Source organism: Arachis duranensis, chromosome 5 (genome assembly GCF_000817695.3).
Source record: "Arachis duranensis cultivar V14167 chromosome 5, aradu.V14167.gnm2.J7QH, whole genome shotgun sequence".
Lineage (NCBI taxonomy): Eukaryota > Viridiplantae > Streptophyta > Magnoliopsida > Fabales > Fabaceae > Arachis > Arachis duranensis.
Genome location: NC_029776.3, coordinates 96,321,754 through 96,345,754, shown reverse-complemented (window position 1 = coordinate 96,345,754; position 24,001 = coordinate 96,321,754). Strand labels below are relative to the sequence as shown.

Here is a 24,001-nt window from a genome sequence, read left to right as displayed (position 1 = left end):
TGGATAGTCATAAAAAGGATCAAATAAGTTTGAGGTGATAGTAAATATATTTGCAATTTGAAATTAATATATAAATCTAAACCAAGTGCGAATCATATAAAAACAAAGCATGAAATCACATTTAAATCAAATCAAAGAAATTCCAAAAGCATAAGGAAATTGGTATCCTGCACATTTTGCTAAAATCAAAAGTTTGAAAAATATATCAAACTACTGAATTTCAATATTGACTCCATCATCAATAACCTAGATTTTTCCCGAGTTATAATTATTTTGGACTAACATCATATTTTGGCAACGACAAATATAAGCTTACTTTGAATTTAATGGAAGATTATTGGTAATATAAGGTTATTATTTTGGAGTAACATCATATTTGTTGTATCGTGATAAATGTTAGTTTCATTAGATTCCATGTTTCTTTACTTTGAATTTAAAAGAAGATTGTTGTAATATTTTACTTTGGAAATAGTTTCGTTACACTGAATTTAATGCAGGTTTGTTTAAACATTGCATGGTAGACTTAGATTAAGAACTTTGTATATTTTATCACTTTAAATTTTCCAGCAAGTTTGTTGTAAAACAAACAGTATAAAATTCCATGTTCAAAGAAAGTACATAGGCATCTAACATAAAAAAAAAATTAAATGCAAAAGTATAGTACAATAATACGGAATAAACAATACAAAAGACTAAATTCAGGATAACACCAGCAACACACTAAGAAGTTGGAATAGGACCTCTCGAACTTGAACCAACACACTATGACCCTCGTTTCACAAAGCTTGCAACAACGAGAACCATTTGTCTCATTTGTGTCCACTTAGTTTATGTAACGAGTTGATCGAGGCTTGCCCTTCACCAAATAATTCAAGGTGGGATTAGGAATTAACTCTGGTACGATCCTATATATACAAGCCATACTCTTGGATTACCTAATGAATGGTACAATCTCCACTTGATGATTGTTTGAATTTCATCCATCTTGTAAAATCATTAACATATACCTTCCAATCAAAATGATAGTTGGAACAACAAGCAAAGACATGACGGCATGAAACTCAATCTATTTGAAAATTAAGTAAGTCACAAACTCACTTCATGAGATTAACCATGTATTATGTGTCACTAGGAATTTCATGCACCTCGAATACCTCATTGCACTCTTCAAATCGACTAACTTGCATGTTTACAGATGCTTGTTGATTTGCATAAAGCGGCCTAGCGGCAAATTCTAAGAAAGCAAATTCAGCATTTAGTTGCATACGAACTTTGACACTCCTCTGGATAAATAACACATTCAATTGATAAAAAAAAAACTTGCTTGGACTATTTCTGTAAGAGCAAAGTATCGTTTTTGTCCCCAACGTTTGGGGTAAGTCCTATTTGTGTCCCTAACGTTTAAATCGTTCTATTTGTATCCCTAACGTTTATAAAAGTGATTCAATGTTATCCTACTATCAATTATACTAACAAATCAGATTATATTTTTCAATTATTCTCACTTGGATGTATTCATTCTCAATTAGGTCTCACTTGAATGTGTTCGATTTTAATATTATACCCACTATTTGTGTTTAGATTCAATTATGTCCCTAGAAAAGTGAATTGCGTAAATGTTGTAGGAATTAGTTTCAACTTTTGATGAGCTATTTTTTGGAGTGGATCATCGATTCTATCCCAGACATTTATATTCTAACTTCAAGAAGAGATTTTTAAAACTCAAACTAAAGCGTTCAAGATATATAATTGACGGTAGGATAACATTGAATCACTTTTACAAATGTTAGGGATATAAATAGGACGATTTAAACGTTAGGGACATAAATAGGATTTACTCCAAACGTTGGAGACAAAAACAATACTTTACTCTTTCTGTAACTAGAAGATTGCATACTACCTTCAACACATAATTGATGCACTAAATTAGTTCTTGGTCAATTGACACCAAAGATAAATCGATAAATGCCAAAACCCAATTTTCATGCGTGCAATCCTATTGTATGCCTTGTCACGCTAACACAACCGCTAGTAATATATGTTAGAGTAGTGCTAGGGAGCCAATGGCCTAAACGTACAATGTGTACAATGGGCTAAATCTTTGGTTTATGAATAAAATGAACATCACCTATACTATCCAGAATAACCATCCGGATACCAGGGATAATAAACATCTCATGTTATAAAAAGCTAATTTTGGGTTCACCAAGGTTCAAACTCTTGACCCTCCGGATCTAGAACTCTAATACCGTGTCCTGAAACCACTCATCCCAAAAGCGTAACTTGATAGGACAATGTAACACTAATCATATCTCTAATACTTTCTAAACCTTCATTGTACACATTGTACGCTTAGGTCATTGGCTCCCTATACTTTCTCTATATGTTATATTCATGTTTTGTCCTTGAACAACTTGCATGAAACAACACAGGGGATTATATTACACATGACATATTCAACAATCAAAACAAAATTAAAAAGTGGTAAATAATAAATATAAATGTGTGACTTACCTATGTTGATTACAAGTTTGCTCAAGTGTAGTACCTTGAATCTCTTTATGAAGTTCAATACAATGTGCCTTACATAAAATAGATAGAATGATATCGGAGGATTCCACTTACTATTACTACAAGTTATCGCGGACTTGATAGATGCTTGATGATTAGAAATAACCAATGCTATCTTGAGTAACAACATTCTTCTGCAAATTATCAAAAAAAAGCACTATGCATCAACGGTTTCATCCTCAACTATAGCAAATCCAACTAGCACAATATTTTGATTGCCATCTTATGTAACTGGAACTAACAAAGTTCCCTTGTATTTTCCATAAAGGCTGAGTTGCTATCAACCTGAACAAATGGCTTGCAGTGCTCTAATACAAGGAAAGAAAATACAAAATACTTAATGCATTATAGCAGATGTATATATGAGGATTTTTTATTGAAATAAATAAAAAGAAAATATTATCTCCCAAAATACGCACGGATAAAAAAATAGATCCCAAAGTGTGCATCACTAATTCGCAGCGGATACCACGAAGCGAAATGATTTTGCTTGAAGTATTAAAATGAAAATGAAAAGCTTGACAAAAAATAAAAAAAAATCTACAAATTATTTGAAATTCAAACTTGTTGGGAACATGAATGCTTTTATGGTTGAGTGGGTCCAATTTATCTTTGCTACACCTACTATTCCTTTTCCCCCTTTGGATTCACATATATAGAGTTGTCATTTATAGAGATGACAAATTCTCTCGGCAGGCGAGTATTCGCGGAGATTTACCCATTGGGGAGCAGATTTAGGGAGTATTTTTTCTGTGGGTGGTGAGTACAAGTACTCGATTAATAAATGGGGTAGGACAAGGGGAGTAATATCTACCCCGTGGGTATCTGTATAATACCGTGAATATAAAACTACATGAATACCGAAGGAGATGAGTGAGACGAAGGAAGGTGTGTGAGAGCCTGGGAGGGAACGGTTGGAGGCTTGCCAACGATGCTACTGAAGGAAACTTTGTGACTTTGAGAGGAAGAAGGAGGTGAGGTCATTAAGGTGAGGCACTGAAGGCTAGGGAAGGATTTTTAACTTAAGGGGTGTGTGTATATATAAATGATGGATTCTAATATGTCTATGCTTATGGTGGTTATAGTGGCTATACAAGTGTTGTTAAAATTAAAATCACATTTTATATATATATATATAAATCCTTTACAAGTATGTATCTGATTTAACATAGAACATACACAATCGAAGCTTAATATAACACAATCGAAAAAAAACAATTAAATGTTCTAATAAATTAAAAGTCTAAAATTGAAATCTTCCGATATTTTCATCTTCCATCAACATCTTCATCTTCACTATCTTCTTCAAAAACGTCATTTCTTTCAAGTTCAAGTTTGACATGATCAACAAAATCATCATCATTCACATGTTCATGTTCTTCCATTAATTTTTAATTGGTTCTGCAATGAACTCACACTCACCTCCCTCACCTATGTTAAGCTTATTACTATTCATACTTGGAATAGCGAATTCAATAATAGGATCATCATTAGTATTGTCAAGCGTTGGTGGGTGAGAATGCTCAACACGTTCAGCAAAATTCTCATCAATCTCTTAAGTTATCCACTCATCATCAGAATGAACTGTCTCAAATTCAAGTTTTGAAATTTTTTTAATATGCTTGCTCTTTAACTTCAAATTGTACATCACATACACTAAGTCATTCATTTTCTTTTAATACAATCACTTTTTCTCTTTGTATGAACCTCAAAACATATAATACCTGTAGTTAATATGTATACAAAAATAAAAAATAAAATAAATGAATAATTTTGGAAATCACCATTTCAAATGCACTCCAGTTATGCTCACATCCAGAAAAGCTTCAAGTTAAGCCACGGATAGCAAACTTTTTTAGTTATGGACAACTATCTCCATAAAAGTCCCACCACTCAGTAGGTAGCATGGTCTTTCTACTACTCTTTATAGTTTTATTGCCAAAGAGGCCTCTAGCATGTTGAATTCAGGAAGTTGAAGACCAATCTTACTCATTTCTTCTTGGTTAGGAACCAATTTTATCATACAACTATACCATGAAATTAGGTTCATAGTGGTAATGAGGATTAAGATAATACACAGCAGCATGCAATGGCCTACGTAGTTAGCTTTCCCACCTCTCATAAATAATTTCCCATATATGTTCATAATTAAAAATAGCAAATGCAAATGAATAAGAATAAGAAAATCAAATAAATAACTAAATAAGAAAACAACATAACATGATACATTAATAATCAAATTTTAAGAAAGTCACGTTTACCTTTTTTTGCTGAGAATTGTCTTTTTTCTTTTCCTTCTCTTTCTCTGTTTGCTCAAAATAATCCTCATCATCACCAAATCTTCTCTTCTTCAATGATGCACTACAAGAAAATCAGTTATTTGCCACGCTTTTAAAATGTGCCAAAAAATACGAAAAAGCGTGGCGATAGTTTTTCACCACACTTTTTGAGCTATCGGTACGCTTTTAAAAAGATCACATCCGCAAGAGTGCCAATAGCTCTATTGCCACACTTTTGTCGATCTCTTGGTACACTTTATTTTTTGTCACACTTTCATCTATTGCCATGCTTAAAAACATGGTGGTATGGATAACCCTATAACTACGCTTTAAAAGCGTACCAAAAAGTAGGCATACAGCCATGCTTTTAGAAACGTGCCCATAGGGTTGGTTTTGACTACAGTTTGAAAGCATGCCGATAGAGAAGATATGACTACCCTTTTTATGTCAATAGAAAAAGATATAGCTACACTTAATAAACGTGCTAGTTGATGACTACAAGATATGACTACCTTTAAAAAGCCAGCCATAGCTACATAAACCTTTCACTAGGCCACTCCACACTACTTTCAACATTGTTGAAGCTAGCATAATCAACATTAAATAATTAATCATTATGCAAAAACTAAATCATGTTATCAAAATAAAGTTTATATAAAAATACAATCATAAACTGGAACAGGAAAACTGAAAAAAAAAAAAAGAAAATAAATTCACTACAAAGTCATTTGCAAAATAAAATTTACAATATCTAAAACACACTACTCAGTTGAGTGTACAGCTTCATTTAAGACTTCATGATTCTATATCTAACAGAACATTTGAAGTGGTCATTATATTCACCATCTCTCAATATCACAATCCACAAATGGCTCTCTTTGTTACCATAAAACTCGGAAAACATTCAACTAATCTACATAAAGAAATCCAAAAACAGATAAAGATACATTATTTTGGAGACTGTTGAGGAGCATCTTTTGTTCATTGTTTTGATCATTGCAGTCGTAGCTACTACTATCACAGCTGCAGTTGCTACTACTATCATTGCAGTCGTAGCTGCACCCATTTTTACACCACCTGCAGCCTTCATTGCGTCGGCTATTTTAGCGAATGCTGTGACCCTTCCACAAGTATAACTCTCAATGCAAGTGTTGGTTTTCTTGCCATATTTTACCTGCAAAAGAGCAAATCAAATTGATACCAACTTGCATACTAAGTAAGTTTATTACATATTAGCATAGGAATGATATCTTCAAACACAAAGAAACCCACGGTTTTTGACAATCAGCAACATCAATATAAATGCATACCAGCGATAAACCATGAACTTTCAAGGATTGCTATTTAACCCTCTAAAAATGAAAGGCCTTTCTCATACAAAAAATGTGTACAATAGCAGTGATAAAACCATTTTAAAGCTTAATACAAGTATTCACAAAACTTAGTAACTCGATTAATAGAGTGCCTGAAAGAAAGGGGAAACCATAAATCTGCATGTTTAAAGATAAAAGACTACCAATTAGTACACAACCTGTACAATATTATGTAGAATAACAAGAGCTTTTCTTTAATGGGGCAAACTATACTTTGGTTCTTGATGATCCAAGGTTCCCTATGAATCATAGCCATTGAAAATTTTGAACCAATGGCTGATGTTAGCACTTAGAATAGGATATTGAAATAGTATGTTTACCTTCTTAGAAGCCCCCTAATAACAGCCTCATCAAGATTAAAGGGCCTATTTGTAGCAGCGAGAACAAATACACGCTCTTTATCTTTTGTTTGAAGACCATCCCAATTCATCATGAACTCATTCTTCATTTTACGCATAGTCTCATGTTTCCCAGGAGTTTCACGTCTTCCTAACATACTGTCGACCTGACACACACATAATATTAAACCAGGAAAAAATACAGAAAAAGATAACAGAAAAGGAAAACACATAAATATGATACTAACCTCATCGACAAAAATAACACTTGGGGCAATCTTGCTGGCTAGAGAAAAGACAGAAAAGATAGAAGTCCCCACCTTAGCCAACTGTCCTTTGCTAAAAAGTTCAGGTATCCGTAGAGGAAGCATGACCAACTCCTTCAAGGTGTCCTTCACATTTTCTAAAACCCCAATATCATCAAAAGTGACCCCAATATCACTTGGAGGAATCACATCAGCAAGTAGCTCTTTCTCAAATTCATTCTCAATAACCACATCTTGAGCAAAATGGGGAGGGGAAAAAGTAAAACAACAATATATACTGAGAATTAAAGAATAGTCCCCATATATTTTAGTAAAGAACCACCATCGAAACAAGTAATTGAAGTTCCATCTAAAAAATATGTTTACGAGGCTACAATGCAAAATTCAATTACAGTTGGCCATGGGTGCTGAAGATTTGATTCAAACAGTAACAAGGACAACAAAAGAGTTGAAAATCAGTGATTATATTACCTTCAGCGATTTCTTTGAATTCTTGTTTTCACCTTTAATGCCCTGCAGAATGTTCAACCGATATTTAAGGCTGACAAATAAAATGTAAAATAAGTGTTACAAGACGAATTTAAGTTCATATAAAATGTAAAAGTAGTGTTTACAGGTGAAGTTAAGTTCACATAATTCTATTTGTTTTACTGCTTAATTTTCTTAGGTCAATAGGAGGGAGATATATAAATATTATTAGACGTCATAAAAGACTTATCCCTTTCAGAAGTTGATGATATTAAAAACATTACTAGAATTGAGCCATTGACATCAGTTTAAAATCATATTTCATCTTCCTTCGAATGTTGGCCTTTCAAAGATCTCTAAATAGCATCTAATGGTACAGAGCCAATTTTTCTATGAATCAATATTGGTAAATGAAATTAAGATCAAATAATGTCCACTGGATAGATTAACTAGCCCAATGCATCATACTACCACACACACACTTTTTCATTGAAACACCAAGTAGAAAAATAATTTAAAGAAAAAAAAATTAAAACGCATCCACTGTTTATTTTCCATGACATTAAATTCATCAGGAGCATCAAAATCAGTATGCTAAAATTCAAACAGGAGTAAAACTCTCATGTAATGAACATTCGCTTCACTTCCATTCCACATCACTACAACATCGAGAAACAGCAAAACAGTGAGGGAACCAAAATAATGAACCTTATCACATAGGAACAAAGAAACAATGAGGGAATAAATACGTACCTTGTAGTGTTTATGGTGAGGGTTGAGCACCGATTAAGGGAGAGTCAGCGACGATTGAGGGAAGAGCGAGAGAGAGGCAACAAAGATAGTGAGAGGGTTTGCGAGATAGAGTGATTGCCGAGGGAGGGCGCACCAATGGAGGGCGCGCTGACAGAGGGCATGCTGACGGAGGGCGCGCCGACAGAGGCAGCTTTGATGGAGGGTTGCGAGAGCGGGTGCGAGGGTTGCGAATCTGAGGAGGAAGCTTGTGATAGAGGGTGCGATAGAAGGCTGGGAGAGAGGGTTCTCAGTGATGAAGGGTGTTCGAGGGTTCTCACATACATCATGAGTGAAAGGGTTTTCACTTCTCAGTAGGGTTACCTTCTGAAAACAAAATTAAAGTGTTTGAAGAAGAGCTTATATGGAGAAGCTGGTACACAAATGCAGATATATTGGACACAGCTGATATACAAATATGTGGTGTGTTAAAACTTAAAAGTAACAAAACATTTCAATTAATACATAAGTTAATATACAAAAAGGTGAAAAAAAACACCAGTACTCCACTACTCCTACAGACCTCCACCAATACCACCTGAATTCCAACCAGCATGCTGAGGACATCGACTAGAGCTATGACCTCTCTTTTGCATAGAGTACACTGCCAAGTACCACGCATTTTTTGCGAGTTCATTTCGCTCAAGTAGGAATTGATTTGGGTTGTCCTTTTGTCACTTTCATCAGTAATGGATTACCAATTACCTTTGGACCTTTATATTTAGGCCATGTAACTGGGTCGTCTAACGGTAAAAATTTTACACTGTAAACCTTACGAATTTCAGACATCTTGTACACGTCATTTACATATATTTGCCAGTCAAGACGTTGGTTAGCACAACAAGCAAGCACGTGGCGACATGGAAGTCGCTCTACTTGAAAATGACCACAATCACAAACTCGTTGCGCAAGATTAACGGTGAATATTGAACCGTTGTCCATTTCATGGACCTCAAACACTTCATTGTGCCTGTCGAATCGGTTTACCACTATGTTTCCCGCACGATGAAGATTTTCTTTAACCCGTTGAGTGGCAAACTCTGAATAAGTAAATCCATTACGAATACGCTCATGAGCCTCATCACTCTTCCGAGTAAACAACTTATTCAGCCAATAACAAGTAGCTCTAAGTATCGCATTTACAGGAAGATTGCGTGCACCCTTTAGGACCGAATTTATGCACTCTACCATATTTGTCGTCATATGACCCCAACGATAACCCTCGTCAAATGCCAATACCCAACGCTGAAGACCGATCTCATCACACCAATTAGTGTATGCCTCGCCTCGCTCCCGAAGCCTCTCATAGTTTATATTGTACTCCTGCTCTGTTCTAGAATAGCCTACAAAACACCATATTATCATAAGTAGGCACTATAAATTCATTATCAATTGGACTAAAAGTAGTTTCAAATACCTATGTTAATAACAAGCTTATGCAAGTGTGGGGCCTTGAATCTCTTTAAGAAATTAGCTCCAATGTGTCTAATGCAAAACATGTGTCGTGCTCTTGGCGGTGCCCAAGCACCGTCACTACGAGCTATTGCTGCCTGGATGGACTCATGGCAATTAGAGATAATACCCACACCATCTTGAGTAACAATATTTTTTCGCAATTGATGAAGAAAAAAGTCCCACTCCTCGGCGGTCTCACTCTCTACAATGGCAAAAGCAATCGGCACAATGTTTTGGTTCCCATCTTGTGCAATCGCAACCAAAAGTGTACCTTTAAATTTTCCATAAAGTCGTGTGCTGTCAACCTGGACTAATGGCTTGCAATGTCTGAACGCTCTAATACATGGATAGAAACTCCAAAATACCCGCCGAAGTATCCTTATGCCGTTTACCTCTTCACTCCCACGATAAATAGGTAGAGTCTCTATTCGAACTCGTGAGCCTGGCATCTTGGCACACATTGCCATGCACCACCATGGTAGAGTCCGGTAAGAAATTTTCCAATCACCAAAGATTTTTGCAACACACTTCTGCTTTGCCAACCAAGCCTTACGGTAACTTACAGTATAGTTGAATTTAGATTGAACTTCTGCAATTATAAATTTCACCTTTAGCGATGGGTTAACTTCAACTAATGGCCTGATAGCATCTCCAATCATATTTGAGTCTAACTTGGAATGATTTTGTGAAATCGTTCCAATGGTACACATGTGTCTGCCATTGTAACTCCGAATCTCCCAATAGCCTTTCTTTCTATTCAAACTAGCTCGGATAAACCAATCACAACCTTTGTCATACCTCTTACATTTTGCATATAACGTCATAGGCTCAAACGCGTACATCGTGTAAGCGACTCCTCTAGAGATAGTATAATTCTTGATTGCGGAGATCACTGACTCTTTAGAATTAAATTCCATTCTAATACTAAACTCACTATCATTGGCCGCCACAACGCCTTCACAAAACAAATGTGAACTATCATTAGTCAGTCATGGGTAAATAAACCAATGGTAACTATATTGAATAAACATACCTATATTTGCATACTCATTCTCATCTTCGTCTTCGTCATTGACTTCATAGTTGGCTTCGAATTCATCTTCACTATCACTGTTATCTTCTTCCCAAACTTTATCCCTAACTTCATCCATGTCTGACTCGTGGTCAATCGCATTTATACCAAGATGTTCAAATTCAACATACAATTCTATCATTGGCACTTGAAATCGACTCTGTTGATAAGTATGAAACATTTGCTGCATATTTGTGTCATTAGTGATGGACATTATATGAAACTGCATTAGCTTGCCAAATAAGATGATCGGATTCCTGTAAAAAATATTGTTCACTCTCTTTGAAATATGACTTTGTATGCTTCTACAAAGATTGTTGTGTAACTCCGCAAACGTCATGGTGCATGGAATAATAAGGGAAAACGGATGTGGTATAATCTCACCCTCGTGTGTATGTGGTATAATTTCACTATTATAATACACTCGCAAATTTGCAGTACCTTCCATTGCTTCCGAAAGTCTCAACTTTTTCTTTTCTTTAAACTCACTCTCCTAAATTTTACACCACCAATACTTACCAAAAACTCACGATACTCGAGAAAGAATGGAGAACAGTTTTTATCGTCAAACCTCCCAATTTAAACATGTATAATAATCAAAACGCAGCTTACGTTTTACATAAACCAACCGATTAGAAGAAAAAGTTGATCAAAATGACACCTGCATTTTGTCAAAAAAGTAAAAAAAAGTTAAAAAGTTGCTAAAAAAACAACCTGCATTTTGTAATAAAAATAGAATATGAAAAACGCAACTTGTGAATTACAGGGAAAAAAAAATTAAAAAAATGGAAAACGCAACATGTAATTTCCCTAACACCATATGCAAGCAATTATCCCATGCAGACTTATTTGGACATGTATCAACAAATACTATATGAAAGAAAATTAAGCCCTATTATTTGGTTTAAAGTATTATAGTTATAATAGACAGGAAAAATTGTTAATATATAGGAAATAAGTTACCAAGTTAAAATAAGATACCATAAAATTAATTATATAATCTGACAGAAAAAAAAAAGTACTTATAATATATGTTGGAGATCCACTTATGTCTCGCATGCAAACAAATATTGTGGTCAAATAACTTTCACTAACTATTGACTCGTCTGTAGAGGCTGAAAAGGATCACCATAGAGGTTGAAGATGAGGAAGTGAAGGCGATGGTAAAATGGGTATGGGTGAGGGTTGGATTATGATGTTAATTTTGATTCAGGAAATGTAGGTAATTAGAGATAAAGTGAGAGGATGATAATAAAGAGTGTAGAGGATTTTTGAAAAAGAATAATATTTTAATTAAATTTTTACTATAGAAATTTTAACAAAAAGATAAATTTAAAATTTATTTTTAATATTAAATATAAATAGATATTTATAAGTTTGTAGGCTGTTATTTTTATTTTACAACTTAATTATAATATTATATAACATAATTATTAATGTTATCCCTAAATATTTCAAAACTTTTTGTTTGGATGTCTTTTCTTTGATAAAAAGTAGATACTAACTTAAATGTTGGATGGAAAAAATAAGGTACATGACGATAAAATAAAAATAACTAAACGGTCAAGAAAAAATATATTAATACCTAAACAACCTAGTAGTTAAGTATCTCAAATTGATTATATGTTGTAGTAGTCATACCTGTAGTAGGCACACCAATGTCGTCAATGTTGTCAACTTCATCTTCTTCCTCATTTTCATCCTCATTTGCATCAACAATTTTATAATTTGCTTCAAATAAGTCTCCATTTTTACTATTGTTTTCTTCTCATTCCATGTCTCTTTCCTCATTTATATATGGATCATCCTTTTTTTTGTTACTAGTCAAACTGTTCAAAATAAACATACAGCTCTAAATTAATATTTGAACTAAATTACATTCACAAAGATACTTCATACATATTGAGTTCATCAGATATCGAATTATTTGAAATTGTATTAATCCACCAATTAAACACTTATATAAAATATTAGCGACAAAATTTTTTGAAATAAAATAAATAATTTATTTATTCCCAAATCAAATTAAACAAATTTTATTTACAAATATAATTTTTTTTTTTGGAATTATGCAATAGATCGGGGCCTCCCACCAAGTTTAGAGCAAAATGGGGATAGCTGACACCGATCTGCATGCAAGTCAAGAAAAGTATTTACTTGATTCGGAAAAAAATTAAATAAAAAATAAAATTATATGTTAGAATTAAACTAAAAATTAATTGTTATTGATTTTATTAAAATTTAAAATGATATGTTAATGAGTAATATGAGTCAACAAATAATCTTTTGTAGTTAAAAATAAAAAGATCAATTTCTATTCATTCAAAAAATAAATTAACAAATTGAAATAATAAAATTCAAAATGTTGTGACTTCACTAAAATTTAATATTAAATGTTATTGACGTCATTAAAATTTAAACTTATATGTTAGTGAGTAATCACAATAATGGAGTCATAAAAAATCTTTTTGTATTTAAAAATTAAAAAAAAACTAAAATTTGTATTAATTTAAAATAAAGATACAAATTAGAAAAAAAAAATGACCATGGAGTTGTCATCTAAACTCGGCCAAAGATGGGGTCAGCAATGAGCTGGCTGAGGGAAAAATCCAGTTCCACTCTTCGGATCTGTGTTTTCTACCGGATCCAGTGATATTTTTCCGATTTGCATACAGATCGGTGTCGATTATCGCGTAAAATCGGTGGGTAATAATACCCTGATCTACGATGACACAATAATAAAAAATTGTATATTTATAGACAAAGTTGTATTAATTTATTTCAGGAATAAATAAAATTATTTATTTTATTTCAAAAAAAAATTCAACCACTAACCCTCGTCAGAATTAGCTACTACTATACCTTGACAAAGTCTCGCAATCAAATCTCAGATTGACAATCTCACAATTATAGTACACTTTGTAATCTAACCCTACTTTCCATTTTTCCTTCGGAGCACCCACTGTTTTTTTTTAATGCTTTTATGGATAACTCAACTCAAAAATAAAGAACATAGAAGATTCGAACAAAATAAGTCTGACCAAAAAATTAAATAAATAAAGACCGATAAAAAAAAACAGACCCAAAACAAAAACAACAAAATAAATAAGTAAATAAATAAAGAAGACAGTGGTGTTCGAACCAACCGTGATGATATATACTCAGTGGTCACCGAAGAAATTCCTCATCGTCTTCGCCGCTGCTTCTTTCGTTCTTTCTGTCTATCTCTCTCAATTACAGATCTAGATCTATGAAGTACTTCTCCTCCCAGCTAGTGCATTATATAATATAAAATTTCTATCAAAACCCTAAAAGCCACCGCACCTCCAAAACGCAACCTGCGAGAAACCCAAAAAGCGACCGTACCTGCAAAACGCAACCTGCGTTTTGCGAAAATGCATAACGTCCACGTCAGCTATTCATTTACAAGTTACAACAGTTGTCTTCCATATTGAAAATTTTCAGACTACAATTTTGTCCCTTTATTATTTACACAATTACACGTTTGTATGTGGTAATGATACTCGCACTCTATTTTAATTTTAAATTTTAAACAGCAGAATCAGCACGACTTAGACGTTTCTTCCTGTATCTCCATGCAACTTGAATACGAATTGCAGCTAAGGATCTCCAATGAGGTGATTCATACCTACAATAGCAACACAGTTACCGAATGAATCATGGATTTGAATTCATAAATTGAAGCTAGATACAAATTTAATGGAGAAAAGAGATGTGACCTTAAGGCTCCTTGAACACGCGGACTCCGCAAGAATCTTGTGAAAAGGACTGTGACTTCTTCAAGGCCGGAGGCCATGGCTAAAATGACTCGACATTTGTTAAGCACCTCACTGTTCTGTTGCTAAGCAGCCTTTGTCCTGGAAGCCTTACTGGAAAATCATATTGATAAAACATGCTGCTAATTATTCCCATTAATATATTGTTATTTGTTAAGTCGTCTTAATTTTCTTCATACACTCATAAATCAAAGTACCTAGATGAAACTTGAGCTTCTTTGGATGCTGCAATTGAGTTGTTTAAAAATTTTAAATAAAAAAAATTTCTCTTTTTTAATGTGCTTAATAAATTTTTTAATTGTAAAAATAAAAATATTAATATTTTTTAAATTACAATTTATATTATTTTTACATAGATCTTTTTATTAAAAATTATTTTAAAATAATAAATAAATAATATTTTATATTTTTATACCCAAATATATAGTTGTCAGAATCAAAACAGTAATTCAATTGGTTAAGTTATTAGATCACTAGGTTACTAGTTCAACTAGGGGATCACAAGTTGAACTAATTGACTCAATCCCACTTAAATGAAAATATAATCACACAATAAAAAAAATCTTAAAATGGTGTACATGATGAAACTCATGACACCACCTTAAAATCCTGTAAGAAACAAAAAAATTCAATCAATTCACAAAGTCTATTATCTAATCACACTATCGCATAACCTATTAGTAGAATTGGAATTAAAACAGAAGCATTCCAACCATGGTTCTAAAAACCGGACTGGCCTGTCGAACCAAACCAATTAGAACCGGAAGCCTTTGCGGTTCAGTCCATCAGGAGAAACTACCATTTCAAAAACCATATAAAAATCGTTGAACCAGCCAGTTTACATGAAATGTCGTTTTATGCTTGGTTTAAAAAAAAAGAAAAGCAATCTGATTCCTTCCTTGTTCCAGTGACCCAGCCCCTCTCTCCTTTTCTTTCCTTCACAATTCAGAACCTTGCACTACCCTCAACCAAAAAAAAACCTAGCCATCTAGCCTCCACCACTGCCACCGCAAGGAGTGGGACACTGCAGCCATCCATCGCACTCAGGAGCTTCCCTCTTCGTCCTGTCGGCATGCTCCAAAGCTCCAACCCCTGTTCACTCTCACCGATCACAGCTTCTTCCTCGAGGTCAGCCGGCGTTCGTCATCTTCGTCTTCTTCCTTTTAATCTCTTTGATATGTTCTGCCCAAACAGAGCCTTAATTTGACTAATTTGCTTGTGTATGATTAAACCTTGTTACTTTATGAAAGAATGAACTACTTAACATTCTAGAGCCTTAATTTTCTTGTACCAGAGACAATTTTTTTATGTATACCCAATATAATTTGAAGGTAGCTTGTTAGGTTCTCTATTTTGTTTGATTGTGACGTATTTAACTTGGTGTGAGTATTTTGTGATGCTATGGAATAGAACAGAATGTGTCAGATTGAGCTAAAAGTAGGGTTATATTTGGAAGATAATTATTCATGTTAGGATGTTTGTATTAGAGGCAGCCAAAAATTAATTTTGATTTATTGATGCCACAGGTTTTGGAGTTATCATGTGCTCTGGCAATTATGTAATTTGATGATTGCCTATTACTGCTACTTTGAATGTTCATTCAGCGTGTGGCAATGGTTAGCCTTTATGTTTGTGAATTTGAACTTGATGGATGATTATATAATATACTTCTTGGTAGTAACACTTTTGTTTTATCTAAAGAAATGTCACTGTCTTTTGAACAAAATTGAACTGATCACTGATTTTCTATATTTCACTCATTAGTATATATTAGTTGAATGAATCAGTTCATTTGAGAATTTAAAGGAGCTGAAATTTGATAATGATATATCACAAAATAGAATTCATTTGAGAATTTGAGATATAACAATAGCAAAATTTTATAGCAGTATCTTGTCATGAATTTTACAGAAAAATTATTGTTGTAAATTGTGTTTTATAAGAATTGTTAGGTTTACTATATGGATACTCATGGTCAGTCATGGATATCGTAGCTAGCTACCCAGAGATTTAGTAATTGCTTATTCATCATCATCATATCATGTTCTAATTCTCCCTCCTATAAATGTGTGTAAAAAAAAAAAAAAAAGTAAAAACAGCAGCAGCAGAAGCATTAGAACATCTAGAAAATTAAAACAGATGCATTAAAAATCTAGAAGTTAGAATTCTCCCTGGCCATATTCAGCTATGAGAAAATTTAAACAGCACGACAACATCACAGCATTTCTCATATGCAACTATGAGGAAATTAAAACAGCATTCCAGCATTTTCACAGCATCAAAGAGCAGCATTTTCAATGAATGAACAGAAATTAAAAGAGAAGCATTAAAACATTATAAACATTTTCAAATTTTCTATTCTAAACCTACATTAAAACAAAAACAATCAACTATTAAAAACTAATATAAAATAACTAAAAAAAAAAATCAAAAGCTCACCTCTACACTGCAGAAGCAGAACCCAAGTCACAGCAAAGAAGGTGGAGGCACGTCAAAGCACACTGCAGGGACAGACGAGTCACGAGGCGGGGCAATGAAGGCGACAGACGGAGGTGAGCAGAGCAGCACACACGGAGACGAGCAGATGAGCCGGCTAGAGGCGAGTACAGACCGTCGAGAGTGAGAGGCGAGCACCGGCGAGAGAGAGAGGCGAGCATAGACCGGTCAGAGTGAGAGGTTGAGAGCTCTGTGACTGACCGAAAGTGTGAGCGCATGAGGTTGGGGAAGAGAAGGGGGTGCCGTCCAAATTAGAAATTAGGGTTTTACTTTTTCTTCACTGTCTCAGTCTGTCAGTTCCCCGGTTTTGGTGAAAACCTCCCAGCTCAAACCAGTTCGCACCGATTATGCACGTTGTCTGGTCCTGGAACCGATTTGAAGCCATTGGGTGACCTCTGACCGTGAAAATCGGTCCGGTTACAACACTACCAAAATACAATTAATAAATGAAAAAAATATTTTTACATAAAGTACCTAAATATCAAATTACTCTAATTTTTTTTGAAAGATCATTTTAAAAAATATCAATTAAAAAAAATCTTATTTTAGAAACAAACCCTTTGTATTCATATACATCAATCTATGAGTTTACTAGAAATGTTAGGTTTGTTATTATACCTGTGCTAACAAAAGAATGTTTTAATACCATGTAAAAATTTCTTTGCCACAAACATTTCCTTCAGATAACGAAAGTCTTGTTCCATCTTTTCCTATGCTCTCGAGCTTTTCTCGCACTGCGAATATCATCTTATCTACTAGAACCATTCATACTCAATATTCTACTTTCGTTTATGTATCCATTTTGTCTTAATCTCTCACAAATGGCATGTAGGATAGATTCATCCATTGAAGCAACCAGTGGCGGAGTTTGAAATGAAATTTTGGAGGGGCCAGATAGAAGATAATTGTCAAGATGCTTTTGATATGAATCTCATTTAAGATAAGCTCGTCTAACCTCATCTCTCTGATTGTCAAACTCATCAGATGTAACTCTTTAAACTTTTGAAGGTTGTATCTTACTTTCTTCGTGATTCATTCAAGTAGAAGAACTATCTACAAGTGTTGATATTGTGTGTTTTCCTTCTTGAATATTAGCCTTCCTCTTAAAAAATGCATCATCAACTCTTTGATTTTTTATGACTATTTTATATAAAAATTTGAATATATATCCAGTAAAATATGTAAAAAAGAAATTAGAAGGACAAATATTAAAATTTATAATATTTATTAAATTTTTTTATCAATTTATACACATACAATAATATCAATACTTATTGAATATTCTAATATTTTTTATCATATAAAAAATTAAATTAAATAAACGGTAAAATATAAAATAATATTAAATTACATAAATAAAAAATACCTAATTTTTTATATTTGAACTCAAAGGTAAAGGGAGTGTTGCTTATTGAATAGAGAGCTGCGAAATGCGAATACACTCAATTCAGTCCAAATCTAATATGTTTTGAATGTTTAAAACTAAAAATTATTGTGCAATAAAAATAAGAGATGAAGATTAAACTTTGGTATTTTAAGTCATAATAAAATATTTGAGCCAACTGAACTATTTTTTATTTTTTGAAAAATTATTACTAATTTTTTTAATAAAAGTTTGGGGGGCCATGGCTACCCCTTGTCTGAACTAAGCTCCGCCACTGGAAGCAACAATTTCTTTTTTAATTTCTCACACCACCCTAGTAGATCAATGACTGATTTTTTGGTTATTATGAATCACATTTACTAATCAGTAATTATACATACAGAAATCTAAACACATTCCCAAACAGAAAATAGATACAAGAAGAAACTTTAAAATTATAATTTGCATCTCTTTAAAATCTGAAACAAGTCTTCATCTCACTTGTCATTAAATGTGCATGTAAACCACAGAAAAAGAGAAAATTTATACCTCCTTATATTTTCTGGTAAGCGTCGATAGCTCATCCATTGCTCCACGTCACAGCCACTGAGTTTGCATTTCTAGCCTCCTTAAAAGTGGATGGAAGAAAAGGATTTCAACTATGTTGCAAAAATAACATATTGGAATAAGGCTGTCAAAGTTTAATTACAACTAACTTTCAGCAATTGATAAGTTCTACCTCCGCCCAAGAGCTTGAAGAAAATTCTGTATGTGACCAATAAGAATAGCAAAAAGTAAGAGTTCAAATCCTATAATGGCCATACTGAAAAGGACTTCCCACACAAAAGTGCTAGGGACCAGATTACCAGCCAAAGTACAAATTTGCTGCACAAATATCATAGGGTATAATTGTTACTCTTATAGATATCAAATCAATTGCATCCAAGATTTTGGATACATATAGAATAGTTTTTAAATAAATACAGAAAACTCAACCCACTGATATTTCAAGCATATATAAATTTTTTTCATAGAATCTCTAAAAGCTATATTAGATTAACATAATATTAGAGTTTAATTTTGGTATACTATACATCTATACTTCAATTTATATTGTTTAGAAAGTGAATGGATTATACGTTCCTTTTGTGAAATTAATTAAAATAACATTTTCACAAGAACTGCTCATGTGAGAGAGGAAGAAAAAAGGGAAAAGAAAAAAGTAATAGTTCACCTGGAATCCCCAAAACAAAGAATAGATGTATTTGTTGATCACATTAGTTTCTGTAACAAGAGTTTCAACATTTTGATATATCCCATAAGCAAAACTATCCTGAGATGGGGGATTTAAGCACGCAACAGCATCAGTATTATTGTTCCATTGATTTGATGTCTGGTCAGGTTGAAAGATTCCATCATGACTATGTCCACAATAAATGAATAACATGTATTCAGGGATCTTCGATTTGTGGCAAGCATCTCGCAAACATTGAATAACCCTCTCAAAGAAAGAAAAAAAAGTAGAGAAAGAGAAAGTTAAGGAATCGAACATTAATTATACTCCAATTCTAGTTTAGCCACTTATTAAATTATTGAAGGAAAACGTAATAACTGTAACGGTTTGAATTTCACTACTAATATTGTAGTCCTAATTTGAAGGATTAGATTTATGAGGACATGATATTTACATAGTCTAAAACAATAATCAGAATTATTTAATACAATTGTTCAATAAAATATGATATGAAGGACTTATCCATCGAGAATAAAAAAGTATAAAGCATTATTGGGATAAGCATATTCAGGTGAAAATTCTAGTTCGAGCCTAAATCTCATTACATATGACAACATAACTGGCACTATGACATTACAGTTGTCTTCGAGTTGATCATACATTACTTTCATGCTTTTTTTTTCCTTCTTTCACTCTTATCATGGTTTGAGGTTAGGCATTCAGTTGGTAGCTTCTGATACTAAAACCTATAATAACATGGCAGAGATTAGTGTTTGTGCTTGGTGTATGTTAATATTTAACACGATCATAATTTTTTTATTTTATATGTTACCTAGATTATTTCTTTATCAATAATAGGTTTACCATTGTAATTATTTTTTAGTGAGAGTACATAAAAAAAAGTACATAGTATATAAGGTGTAATAACTCAACAAATATTTTCTAAGGGGAATTTTTCGTTCTCTCCAATAATGAGAAGAACATATCTCTCTCCCTCTCTTAATCCTTTCTGATTCATCAAACCATCAACATCACAGCTTGAACAGCTTAGGGCATGAGATTTTCTTCATGGTGCGGTGAGCGTGGAGAGCAACCAAGCTGTGAATCAAAAAAAAAAAGAAAAAGTTGCGAATCCAATTTTGCCATTCTCTTTCTATTCCTAATTTTTCTTTCGACATTTTCTTTTCCCCATTCTTACCTCTTCCTTCAAACTCATCCAATAGAGTTTGATGAGAGGCTATTTCGCAAGATTCTTTCTTGGTGAACATAGCTGTTCCGATCAACGAGTTGGAAGGAAGAAGATCTGAATCCCTATTACTCTGTGATTCATTGATTTCTCAAAATGGCAAACATGGCAAACAGATCCTCCCATTGCACCCTAGAGAAAATCTAGGTAGTAGAGATCGTAGAGCTACAATGGCATGCTCTCATAGTAACAAGTAAGGCTAAACAGAAGATGTGTGCTATAAGAAGCATTAGTATTCCTCCCATTTTCATCAACAGCAGCAACATACCACTACCATCAATCACGTGATCACTGAGGAGCATGATTATATACTCAGTGACAAAAAAATTCACCTCAATTGTCTCTAAGGGAACACTGGAATATCAAGATCTGAGTTCAATCCAGAGCAAAGATTTGTCTTGTTAGAGTTGATTAAAGACAAAAGTGTGCAGCAACAACCTCATAATGCAAACAAAATTTTGACTATGTCCATTCAGACCTCCACTCTAGGTAAAACCATTGCATTACATTTTAATACGAGAATTATGAACATTATTACTCCAGAATCTGCATTATGGGTCATCGACTCCGGTGGAACAGATCATGTGACTTTTGACTTAAAAGATTTTGTAAGCTTTCAAAATATTGCTCCAATCAATGTGATATTGTCAATTAAGATCAAAACTGTCAGCACCATCATTGGCATAATCACATTCTCTAAAAGGTTTTTTTCTCAAAACAACATTTGGCATCTTAGATTAGGACACATACCTATGCATAAATTGATTTTATTGAAGAAAAATGATCCTTTTATAGATTGTATTGCTTCAAAATTTTCTTGTTACTCATATCATTTTGCAAAACAAAAAAATTATCTTTTGATCATAGTACAATTGAAATAAAAGATTTTTTGATTTAGTTCATATGGATATCTAGGGTCCCATTTCTATCCCTTCCAATGAAGGACAAAGGTATTTTTTATTGTGGTGGATGGTAAGAGCTAATTCACTTGGATCTTTTTTATGAAAACCAAATCTAAGACATCACAATTAGTTATTAATTTTGTGAATTTTGATAGAGTACAATTTGAAAAATAAGTTAAGTGTATAAGGACTGACAATGAGTCAGAATTCACTTTAAAATCTTTTTTTGCATCAACTGAAATTTTACACCAAACTTCTTGTGTAGAAACACCAGAGCAAAACGGGATTGTAGAGAGAAAACACCAGCATATTTTAGGTGTTGCTAGAGCACTATTATTTCAATCAGGAATTCCACATTGTTTTTGGCAATACGCAGTTGCTCACGCCATTCACCTAATTAATAGGCTGCCCAGCACTAACCTGAATAATGCTAGTCCTTATAAGCTTTTGTATGGCAATTTACCTGACCTTTCATATTTAAGAGTATTTGGTTCTCTTGCATATGCCTCCACATTAACAAATTCAAGAACAAAATTAGACTCAAGAGCTAGAAAAATAGTTTTTTTTTTCAGTTTTAAATTAGGAACAAAGAGTTTTTGACTTATTGATTTAAAATCAAAGAAAATTTTCATATCTAGATATGTAACTTTCTATTAAACTCATTTTCTATTTTCACATTTCACTAGCACTTACATTTCTGTGGTACCCACCCGTATTCCACAATGCATTAATATTTTTCAATATGATACAATATCCACACATCATTTGCAAATCACCCACACATACCATACTCACAGATTCAAATGAACATTTTTTAAACTCAATGCACTCACCAATTTTCTCACACACCATTGCACCCATTACCACACTCACCAATTTCCTCACACACTATTGCACCCATTACCACACCACACACTGATAATGCACCTGCATCACAACACTCTGACATCACACATGACTGCATTACTAGAAAGTCTAAAAGAGTCAAGAAACCGCCTGCTTATTTGAAGGACTATCATTGTATGACAACCCACACAGCTCACTCTAGCAACCTTGCCAACTCTAACTCTTTATATCCTATCTCACAACACTTGTCATATGATAAACTAACCCCAAAATATAAGTCACTGTCTCTAGCCATCACCTCAAATTAAGAACCTATCACTTATGAGGAAGCAGCTGCACATGAATGTTGGAGAAAGGCAATACAAGATGAATCGACAGCTCTAGATTAAAACAAAACTTGGTGTCTCACTGAACTCCCAAAAGACAAGAAGGCTGTGGGTTGCAAATGGGTTTTTCGGGTAAAATTCAATCCCGATGGCACCATAGAAAGGCACAAAGCGAGGCTAGTTGCAAAAGGATTCACTCAAGTGCAAGGAGTAGATTATGGTGATACTTTTAGTCCAGTTGTCAAAATGACTACCCTACGAGTAATGTTAGCATTAGCAGCGGCAAAGAAATGGCATTTGAAACAGCTGGATGTCAACACTGCCTTCCTTCATGGAGATTTGGACAAGGAAGTTTATATGAAGATACCACCCAGCTCTTGTGTGAAAACACCAGAGCAAAACAGGATTGTAGAGAGAAAATACCAGCACATTTTAGGTATTGCTAGAGCACTACTATTTCAATCAGGAATTCTACATTGTTTTTGGTAATACGCAGTTGCTCACACCATTCACCTAATTAATAGGTTGCCCAGCACTAACCTGGATAATGCTAGTCCTTACGAGCTTTTGTATGGTAACTTACCTGACCTTTCATATTTAAGAGTATTTGGTTCTCTTGCATATGCCTCCACATTAACAAATTCAAGAACAAAATTAGACCCAAGAGCCAGAAAAACAGCTTTTCTTGGTTTTAAATTAGGAACAAAGGGTTTTCGACTTATTGATTTAAAATCAAAGGAAATTTTCATATCCAGAAATGTAATTTTTTATGAAACTCATTTTCCATTTTTGGACTGTGCAACAACTTTTCACCTACAGGCTGCTTTTCGTGTACTCCGATATTTAAAAGGCCGACCTGCAACTGGTCTCTTCTTCTCCTCTACTTCTAATCTGCATCTCACTGGATTTGCCGATGCTGACTGGGCTACCTGTGCCGATACTCGTCGCTCCATTTCCGGTTATTGCTTCATGCTTGGGAACTCGCTCATTAGCTGGAAGAGTAAAAAGCAAACCACAGTTGTCAAGTCCTCTGCAGAAGCTGAATATAGGTCTCTTGCTGTTGCCACTTGTGAAGCTAGTTGGTTATCTTTCTTAATGGATTTCATTGGCTTGCTGCTTCAAAAGTCTATCACTCTATTCTGTGACAACCAGTCAGCCATTCACATTGCCAATAATCCCA

At 33.7% G+C, this 24,001-nt stretch overlaps 2 protein-coding genes and 2 long non-coding RNA genes across 11 annotated transcripts; 1 reads left to right on the top strand and 3 right to left on the bottom strand.

Annotated features, from left to right (window-relative positions):
* Positions 1–5,542: 5,542 nt before the first annotated feature.
* LOC107490565 (uncharacterized) lies at positions 5,543–8,481 on the bottom strand. 6 transcript variants are annotated; one of them, XM_052261313.1, is made up of 5 exons: positions 8,049–8,481; positions 7,299–7,368; positions 6,810–6,953; positions 6,544–6,728; positions 5,543–6,024 (listed from the first exon to the last, which is right to left on the bottom strand). In XM_052261313.1, the coding sequence occupies exons 3-5, from the start codon at positions 6,930–6,932 to the stop codon at positions 6,021–6,023; spliced, it is 312 nt and encodes a 103-aa protein (XP_052117273.1). In that variant the 5' UTR covers positions 6,933–6,953; positions 7,299–7,368; positions 8,049–8,481; the 3' UTR covers positions 5,543–6,020. The 6 variants fall into 6 exon arrangements, with proteins under 6 accessions (XP_052117273.1, XP_052117272.1, XP_052117274.1 ...); XM_052261312.1 differs by having other exon boundaries at positions 6,810–6,964; positions 7,299–7,340; XM_052261314.1 differs by having other exon boundaries at positions 7,299–7,340.
* A 245-nt stretch (positions 8,482–8,726) lies between these two features.
* Positions 8,727–11,205, bottom strand: LOC127739558 (uncharacterized). Its single transcript, XM_052261841.1, has 3 exons — positions 10,573–11,205; positions 9,502–10,494; positions 8,727–9,427 (listed from the first exon to the last, which is right to left on the bottom strand). The coding sequence occupies exons 1-3, from the start codon at positions 11,057–11,059 to the stop codon at positions 8,727–8,729; spliced, it is 2,181 nt and encodes a 726-aa protein (XP_052117801.1). The 5' UTR covers positions 11,060–11,205.
* A 2,283-nt stretch (positions 11,206–13,488) lies between these two features.
* On the bottom strand, positions 13,489–19,726 carry LOC110281352 (uncharacterized). 3 transcript variants are annotated; one of them, XR_008009244.1, is made up of 6 exons: positions 19,502–19,726; positions 19,007–19,152; positions 18,817–18,895; positions 16,848–17,329; positions 14,352–14,501; positions 13,489–14,260 (listed from the first exon to the last, which is right to left on the bottom strand). It is a non-coding gene; the product is annotated as an uncharacterized LOC110281352 (long non-coding RNA). The 3 variants fall into 3 exon arrangements; XR_008009246.1 differs by having other exon boundaries at positions 19,007–19,032; positions 19,502–19,722; XR_008009245.1 differs by having other exon boundaries at positions 18,817–19,032; positions 19,502–19,725.
* On the top strand, positions 15,290–16,983 carry LOC127747439 (uncharacterized). The gene is made up of 3 exons (XR_008009247.1): positions 15,290–15,536; positions 15,935–16,024; positions 16,861–16,983. It is a non-coding gene; the product is annotated as an uncharacterized LOC127747439 (long non-coding RNA).
* Positions 19,727–24,001: the final 4,275 nt, after the last annotated feature.